Source organism: Leiobunum rupestre, chromosome 11, assembly GCF_980474605.1.
Source record: "Leiobunum rupestre chromosome 11, qqLeiRupe1.1.hap1, whole genome shotgun sequence".
NCBI classification, from domain to species: Eukaryota; Metazoa; Arthropoda; class Arachnida; order Opiliones; family Sclerosomatidae; genus Leiobunum; species Leiobunum rupestre.
The window spans coordinates 45,058,947-45,068,224 of record NC_143394.1 but is presented as its reverse complement, the minus strand read 5'-3'; the positions used below and the strand labels follow the sequence as shown (position 1 = coordinate 45,068,224).

Genomic DNA, 9,278 nt, shown 5'->3' with positions numbered 1-9,278 from the left:
ATATTTCCCCATCTCTGATTGCAGATTCAAAAAAGGAAAGATAATTTTTTGAATTTTCATTGACTGACTGAAGTATTATAATTTATAATTGTAGTAATAAATAATAATAAATTTAAATTTAAAGAATCCATTGTCCACGACCATATAAAAATATGAACACTAGAGCGCCAGTTAATTCCCCGAGTTTGATATTTTCATGGTTCTTAGTTACTTCTATATGCTCTTGCTATAAATATATACGTTCTTGGTTGAATTATTAGTAAATAATAAAACATTCGTCCAAAGCGACTTTAAAACGCATTACGTTTCTGATGAGACATTTAGGATTAAAACAGATTGTAAATTTAATCCAAGATTATTGTTTTTATACTTTTATTCCTATTATTCGGAGTACCGTGAATCACCCAACTGCTACATGGTTAAAACCATTGCTCCATCTCATTTGGTACAGTTGAAAAAATGTTGGTGTTATCAGATAACCAACAGATTCGTGATTGGAAGCACTAGCGTAAACTAAAGCCAGGGTCACACTAGATCATAAAACCCAGTATAAGTCGGTTTGAATGCCAGCTTTGATCAATAAAATTAAGAGAAACTTTCAATGAAAACTGGTTTAAAGCTATAGTGTGATCGAGGCTTAAATTCGACGAAGTACTTGTTCTACAAACTAATGAAAGCCTAATATATTTCCGAAAAATTGTATAAAAGATCAGTTACTGCATGGATTTAAAATAATTGTTTATTGTGTAAATAAACAAGGATTTTAAATCCATGTATACACTGATCATTTATACAATTTTAACTAGTTATATTTTTACCATGGAACGGAAACTTAATATTTATGCATATTTCCGAAAATTGGTTTGTCTGCGTCAAGCTATAGGCATGCACACTCTTTGATCTAGGAGAAACAAACACAAGGAGAATTCAGCTAGCCTTTAAACACGCTAATGCAGTGTGGTGTACAAATTTCATTGGACGAGCCTTTACGCTGAACGTTTTAAGGAAAGGGGGAACACAATTTCCGAATTTTCCCCTTCCGACGGCAGCAGGCGCTAAAGCGTCTAACCAATGAAAATTGTACTCAAGAAAATCCACGACTTTGGACGGGTTGCGTACTCCTTGTGTGGGGTACGCAACCCGTTAGAAGTCGTGGGGTGCCAGCGGACGACTTTTCGTTTCAATTCATATTCACTTTAATTAGAAAATGAAATGCGGTATTTTCACTGGAAGTAGCCTTACAATGGCCTAAGGACTTATTCGTGTTGTATGCGGGTTGAAACAAACCCTTTCCCCAAAATGGATCAACTTTTAGGTCAAAAAGGGGTGCACAGTTTAAACCCCACTCGAAATAATATCCTGGTTACGCTCTGGGCATCGCAGCGAAGAGGCAGAGTAAACCGAACAAGCGCGTAGTCGACCTTCCTTTCGCGCTTGAATCCGACCAAGGACTTATACACAGTTGCCTCAGATATATCCGTTTAAAGGATCTATATAATTCAAGTTGAAACCAAACACAATTATAGACATATATGCTTGGCGTTGCGAGTAACCTTTGGGTAACGTCAGCGATAAATCTCCTTCGCCATATTATATGTAACTTTGTACTCATTCTGCCAACTAGGAGAAATATACTACTATCTTGTCCCCGTAGCTGAAGGATATTGCTTGGTCTATGTAAAAGAATTTTACGTTATTGTCTTTGACCACATGCATATTTTTGCGTTCTTAAAACCGCTTATCAATGTTTTTATTCTGAAAACTGTACGTCGTCTAGCAGTGAACAAAAATTGCCATCCCTAAAGCCACGATCACGCGACAGTTAATAGCGTTTCAATTTTTTCAGAAACTCGGGGTGACTGGGACCATTTTCATAATTGGAGACACTGCAATGGTACCGAAAATAGATCAATTGGGAAAGATCCCCTATTTTAGAGAGTGGTCTAATAAATAACTAAAACATACACAATTAAATGACAGAATTTCATTAATACCAACCCGCCAAAAACACAGAAATAATCGCATTGTTTACCAATGAGAATTGAAAACTATTTAAAATATTAAATGATAGCTTTACGCTGATAAAGCGCGTGTTCGTCGATGATAGTGAGTAAATAAAAACAAATGAATTAACCATGTCCTAAAAATTAAAATACGAGAATAGGTTGAATAGTCCATAATGAAAAGGGAGAAAAAAGCTAAACACTAAACCAATTTGATGAAATTAAAAAAACTTACAAATAGCTCGTACCAAATAGATCTTCGAATGCTATGCAGTCCATAGGTGGTTGTTATAAACTTACCCTAAAAATTAAGTCGTTTTCTCTTGTACAGTATACATAGTACTTATTATATTAAAATGAACGAAAAAGTGAACGAATCCTAGATAATGCTTATCCCAATTGAGCGTTAACGCATTCACTTTAATTTTGTTCTTTTTTAACAACAGGTGAATATGGTGGGCAAATCTTTGACAACGAACTCAACTCATTTCAAAATGGTACGTTAAGTCAATACCGTGTTGTGGTATTTCAAAGGTAGATTAAATAGCTTCGCTGAAAAATATACCTCAACAGGTCGGGTATGTGTGTTTGTAGGGTAAAATGATTGTTCGAAATATGGTAATTATTTTTTAATCTTTTTCGTAGGCTTTAGACACTGTGCCTCGTTTTAAGTGGCGGTACTAGGCTATCCTTTATATTGGAGGGGGCCAAAATTGATAATTTTGGTCATTACGTGGGATAAGGGATTCATTTTCCATATTCTAGCCTACCTCCAAAAATTATGGATCCGCCACTGCTTGTGTTTTTATAAAGGCCCGTATACGGGAAATTTCTCCAGTTTAATTTTGGCATTTTGATTCTGACATTGGCCTTTATAATAACGGAGGCAACGGCTTTCTGGTAAAGTTGGCCCTGTAATAGCCCCTGCATGTTAATGTCTCGATTCCCGAGCTCGCTGCGGTTATTGCTTCCAAATATTCTTTTCCATCAAAATGGTAAAGTTGATTTCAACTTAAATGTCTTGTTCATATCCATATTAATACTTTTAATCTAGTGTCCATGGCCAGGTAAGTAGATTACACCCACAAAACAACCTGCGAATACTGGAAGATAAAAATACGTCATTTTAGATTACTTTACCATGCGAATACTGGAAGATAAAAAGTATATACATGTAAAGTTTTCTGGTGGCACTGGGTTAAAACTCGGAACCACTCCTTCCGCGTTGAAATGCAAGTTATCTCCCTACTGCACTCCATTCACGTTTTTCAAAGTTAACGGTAATAGTAAGTGTAGGGCGCTGTTGATATGAAAGGCTTTTCACCAACCTTCTGTGCAATTTAACCCGGCCACCTGTTTAAAGGCATTAAAAGTCACTCGATAACTTGGCTGATTATGTAACTTTCATTATTCGCGCAGTTTTCCACACGTATCGGAGAATCGACACCTTTGGTTGTGTCCAAAGAAAAAGTGCAGTTAACCAACTACAGTCCATTAGCACGATGTTGCGTCTCCGAGAGCGAGCCCTTGCCACGTACCCAGGCGCCTTCGACGGAGACCGACGAGAGCTTCCTGAAAAGCTTGAGAGGAATCATGCTCGCCGTCGCGTCTGGAATTTTCATGTCCTTGACATCAGTGATCGTCAAGAAAGTCGACATGTTCCCAGGCGAGCTGGGTGTCATTCGTTTCCTCTTCATCGGGGTGTTCGCTCTGCCGATGGCCATCCACAGCGGACAACCCATGTTCCGCAACAGGACCCTCGTCATGTTGCTGTTGTTGCGCGGTGTCTTCGATTCTTTGAGTATTTTCCTGCGATTCGAAGCCATGCAACGACTGCCCATCGCCGACGCTAACGTCATCATCTTCAGCAGTCCGGTTCTAGTGGCGCTATTGGCACGATTCGTCCTTAAAGGTAAGACTACCGTCGTACCGATCCCGAAGGTCAAACATCCGGCAAAATGCCCCGTAAAAACTTGTTAGAGTTTGTTGTGGGTTATTCCGGCACTGATAAACCCTTGATTATCATAATAGAAAGTGGTTGAATGAAGAGTACTATTTACGTGTCATTTATACATAGAAACTCCCCTGAGAAGTGCCACGTTCCCCTATTCGCGACCAAAACAAGTATAGGTGGCGTAACGGCGCTAGCTTCTCCGAAGTTGCGCCTATGATCTAGCGTCTGCTACAGACAAATTAAAAAGACATAAGAACATTTTTTCTTAAATATACTTATCAAAATGCAAGCAGCCGGGACTAGTAGCGTAGTCCTGTAATCCCAAGCGTCCGGGAGGCAAATAATGTAGACGTCCTTACGAGGACGACCCCCAATCCCCCAACGGGTGGTTGACACACTTCCGCCACCGGTGTTCCGTCCATATCTCTAAGTATTCCCCTGTTGGCGTGGCCTTGACACATATCTCACCCCTGATTAGTCGCATAGCGGTTAGTGGACTGAATTGTCCCATCTACTGTAGCGCGGGTGTCGAATGTTGGAGATCTCAACCTAGGGACAATCGACTTAAGCGAACCCCTAAGGTACCCGTCTACAATTAATAATAATGACTGAATACGCCCGGGACTACTCGCGTAACGTGATATGGTGGGGTTAGCGAGGGTCCTCAGTATTAAATTGGTGTCTAGGAGAAATTTGTTATTAAACGTATCAAGCCAGTTGTTAGATTGCCAAACACTAATTGATTTAATTTAAACTCAATATCCTAACCAAAAATTTAAGCTAACTTAAAACTACCTAAACACTAATTAAACTAAATGAAATATTATCAAACTAAGCAACTGGCCAGTGCTCGCGGCATTAACGAAATGTAAAATCTAGGTTGCAACCATTACTTAACAAAGTTCATCCCGAAATGTTCAGTTGAACTGCGGAAACTTTATCGAAGTGGCAGAGTCCGGTTGGAGCCGTGGAAGAATCTGAGCGACGTTGTTGACGTTTCGGAACAGCGGAACACAGAATTTATGTTGGTGGCGATGGTATCTCGTACAATATGTTGAATGTAACCGCTGGATGGTTGGGCATAACGAATTGGCCAATATAGATTGTTCCTGTCCTTATCTTGAAGTCAACACGTTTACAGCTCGAAGGTTAAACAAAACACGACTTTAACGTCCAAAATTAGTTGAAATATCAATTATTTTGCTCCGATCATAAAATGGAGTCCTTTTCAAATCAAAATCCGAACCGTTACTATTTCTTTTTTTAGCTCGCGTCCGAGCGCGCGTTATTAAAAAAACTCGCGTTATTTATCTCGCGTATTATTTTCCAACTCTTCAATTTTGAGAATAAATATAAACGTAAAAATATGTATAATACATGTAAGCATATTTTAACACAATAAATAATTTATAATATATATAATGTATAAGAAATATAAATGACTATCAAACAACTGGTCTTAGACACGTCGGCATATCAATAAGGGGTCAAAGGGGCGCTGTGATCTCCTCGCTATCCCACAAAAACAAAGATCTCCCGGTAAAAGGACGGGCCCTTCCCTTACCTGAGGTAAAACACCAACAACCGAATCACCCAATCACCAAAATATTCGACCAGCAATTATTTTGGGGGAAAGGGGATGGTATATTTCTTATTAATTTGATATTTCGCAATACACTACTCTAAAAACAATGTAAGCAAACGATGCAAAAATTATATTAAAATGCCAGGAGCATTATTTTTAAAGTTAAATTTACAAATAAAAATGAGGAAAAACTAATAGCGTCCGTTTTAGCCGCTACCTAGCTAGGTTTCAATGGCGAACCCAAGGGTGCGTTGCATATGCTGGGGTTTTTTTTAGTTGGAAATGTGGGGTTGTTTATTGATCGGGACGAAACGAAAACGTCTCGTTTTGATCCATTCCTTCACGAAATTTCCCAAACAATTCTCGGAATACACTAGAAAGGGTTTTTCGGTTGAAAGTGGACTTCATGAAAACGTCTAAGAACGTGTTCCCGCAAAGGCTTCCCGTGAAGAGCAAAATCGGTATTTTCGAATTCCATGTTTTCTACTTCCATGAAAACGTAGTTTACCCATTTTCAAATACATTTTTTATATAAAATAATAGAAGGCTCATTTCGTACATTTTCTGGAAGTTTGTTACATAAATATACACTCCATGCGTGAACGCGTAATTATACGCAATATAGCTAATAGATTTAGGTGGAACAATTTTTTTTGGTGTACAAATCGTGTTAAATGTTCGTGACTACTTTTTTTATACTTGTCCATATTTTTAAAGACAACAAATCTAAATTAATCCGAAACCTTTCCTTCCAAACAGAAAAATGCAGTGTCGCCCTGGTTCTGTCACTGTTCCTCACAATCCTGGGATTGATATTGGTGGTGAAACTTCCGTTAATAAACTCGACAAACGGTTCCTTGGAATTTTCGAGCGTGTCCCGCTTAATGGGTGTGGTTTACGGCTTGTGCTCCGTCGTTTTCAACGCCAGTATGTTCGTCATCGTGCGGAAAATCAACAACAACTTGCACCGGACAGTGATATTGTTTAACCTGGGATGGACCGCCTCCGTCGTCAGCGTCTGCATCACGACTTCCTTCGGAACGTTCGCCATTCCGGATCCCGATAGATGGGAACCCGTTTGGTTGATCGTCATGGGTCTGCTCAGCTTATGCGGTCAGTTGATGCTGACCGCCGCGTTGCAGTACGAACACGCGGGCCCGGTGTCCATCGCCAGAGCGAGCTCGGACATCGTGTCCGCTTTCATTTGGCAGATCATTTTCTTCAAAGAAAAGCCGGACGTGTTCAGTATTTGCGGTGCTGTACTTGTCACGCTGGCGGGTTTCGCGCTGAATTTTAGTAAATGGCTGGTAACTCTACCCGAAGATTCACTCACTAAAAAGTATTTACGCTGGCTAACTTTGTAATTTGACAAACATTGTTAAATAGTCTTTTTGTGTCAAATTAATTTCAATGTGCTCCGACGTAGTTCCCGTACTCTGTCAAAGAATTAAAAATTTTACCTCAAAACACTACGTCATTCGTCTCGTCTCAGTTTTTCAGATTTCTAAATAATATATAATTTCAAAATCTTTAAAGCCTCGGTTGAAGAGTTTGAAGGCTCTTCCAGGATTTGTATTAAGCTAGAAATAAATTCAATGGAATTTAAAGGGAGTATAATGTAGAATCGTGGGTGGGCGATCAACGAATTTCATGTATTTGCCGCTAGGTGTGCTGTTGATTAATTTTTATCAAGAATCGATGAGAATAACTTTGAAAGGCGGATTATAGCATCGTGATAATGCTGTTGTACCGACGCTTCATCCCATTTCAGGCTCCATCTTTATTTTAGATCGCCATCTATTGAATTTAATAAGAAACATTATTAATAAGAATTATTATAAGAATTAATTATTTGAAATATTTTTAGTTTTATAAATACGTTTCATATTAATATGTAGCTTATTATATATGGACTCCCAAAAAACTACCCCAATACACCGGACACAGCCTTAAATCTGGCAAACAATATTCTTCCTTGAACCAAATTGTTTTCATTAAACTATCAATTGTTTTTTATTCGTGAGGCGAGAAACTTTAATAACAGTGGCAAAATTTCATTAATATTCTTTTAGAAGTAAAATGAGTTGTGAAGACAAATACAAGCCATTTTAATTCCGTGTGTGGAATTTTGAGGGGTGAATTCGAAACGAATATAAACTAAATAACTTAAAGGAATTTTGACTTCACGAACGTATAAGTTTGGAATTGAGGCTTCACACCGATGGAAACACCGAAACCAGTTTTAGAGGCAAAGGCATGTTCAAAAGCCAATCCTAATACCCACAGTAATAAAAATTGTAATAGCAAAAATAAGCAATAAAAAATATATAATATCCCAATCAAACAACAAGGTAATTCAAATACTTAGAAATCCAGAAAAAGTCAGTCCAAATTCCCACGGTATTAAAAATTATAATAGAAAAAACACCTTACCGTTAACAATTCCGGGCGATTCGTGTTGGTGCTTCTGTGGTCGACTGGATACGGTATCCACCTCGACATGCCTGGCCGATGTGCTCACTTTTGTGCCATATGTAACATTCCGCGTTACAAAACTGGCATTCCTATTCGGGGTGTGAGACCGTGTGACGTGCTTAAACAACGTAAAGATTTTCTAATATTAGAACTGCCAACTTGCTGCGATTGAGATCTCGGCTATCCGCTGTTGTTTGTGTGTTGAGATGTTGACTTTTTAAAGCTACGTTGGTAATTTGAAATCTTGTTTACTGCGGCAGTCACTTCTAGCTGGCTTCTGACTTTTAATAACTGAGGCGTGAAACCAGTTTCAGATAATAATATTTTTCGGATTTTGTCGTCATTTATGCCAAATACCAGAAGAAAATATGGGGGAAGTACGTTTCTGTAGCTTTGGGCCACGCAAGGCGACCCTGGCCCCTAAAAACCAGACTCGCGCCAAAGAAATTAAAATTTTTCCAATCAGAAAGGTAAAGAATCTTTCGAAATTTCCGTAGTGGCGCCACCCAATGGTCATAAAACGAACTAGTGGCAATTAACTTTACGAAAAGCGTCGAGAGACGAGACAGATTATCTGCAGTGCCGGATTAACGTCCATTGAGACCCTAAGCTTGAGAGTTATTTCAGGCCCCACGAACTAAAGGAAAACTATTACTTGACATTATTTATACAAAAACAAATTAAACGTAATTTTTATATGACGGCAACAACACTTTCAAGTATCTTGGCTCTTTTTAGTTTCTTCCACCAAAGAACGATTTATAGTTGAGCCACGCTTTCTTGTTACATACATTAGTAACGTCTTTCTACGATCTTCTGAGTATTTATGTCCTTGAATCACTTTTGGGTTTCGCCAGTCACTAAACCCATTTGTGAAAGCAGTCACCGAAGATGAAAAAATTTTACACAAAAAACAAACCACACACACAGTAGCGGGAGAATTAACTTGCCATTCTCTTTCATATTTTCTCCATTAACTTTGATTGATTGAAAGAGACTTTTGGTGCAGAACCTTGATTGGTCTTTATATGTTCGTTTTAAATTAGCACAGGGGATTTCTCAATTTTAGCATTCTAACGGACCTTTTTCTAACCAAAATTTCATGTAACTCTCAGTTATTTTGTGGACCCAAAATGTCTTCGAATATTCAACTATGTGAATTATTGTATTCATTCGGGCATTACACAAATCAAATAGGACTAACGAAAGCTTTGCGCAGCTAGATGTATGTTCAAAAACCTTAAACCTAGACTCAGGTTAG

General features: G+C 38.5%; 2 protein-coding genes across 4 annotated transcripts; one reads left to right on the top strand and one right to left on the bottom strand.

Annotated features, from left to right (window-relative positions):
* Positions 1-2,556: 2,556 nt before the first annotated feature.
* On the bottom strand, positions 2,557-5,193 carry LOC149922989 (uncharacterized). Of its 3 annotated transcripts, none has more exons than XM_090163455.1 (3): positions 4,856-5,193; positions 3,176-4,182; positions 2,557-3,106 (listed from the first exon to the last, which is right to left on the bottom strand). In XM_090163455.1, the coding sequence occupies exon 2, from the start codon at positions 3,863-3,865 to the stop codon at positions 3,488-3,490; it is 378 nt and encodes a 125-aa protein (XP_090019581.1). In that variant the 5' UTR covers positions 3,866-4,182; positions 4,856-5,193; the 3' UTR covers positions 2,557-3,106; positions 3,176-3,487. The 3 variants fall into 3 exon arrangements, with proteins under 3 accessions (XP_090019581.1, XP_090019582.1, XP_090019583.1); XM_090163456.1 differs by lacking the exon at positions 4,856-5,193 and having other exon boundaries at positions 3,176-3,356; positions 3,451-4,278; XM_090163457.1 differs by lacking the exon at positions 4,856-5,193 and having other exon boundaries at positions 3,176-3,450; positions 3,542-4,278.
* Positions 5,194-6,426: 1,233 nt separating this feature from the next.
* On the top strand, positions 6,427-6,906 carry LOC149922988 (solute carrier family 35 member G1-like). The gene has a single exon (XM_090162333.1). The coding sequence runs from the start codon at positions 6,427-6,429 to the stop codon at positions 6,904-6,906; it is 480 nt and encodes a 159-aa protein (XP_090018459.1).
* The last annotated feature ends 2,372 nt before the right edge of the window (positions 6,907-9,278 follow it).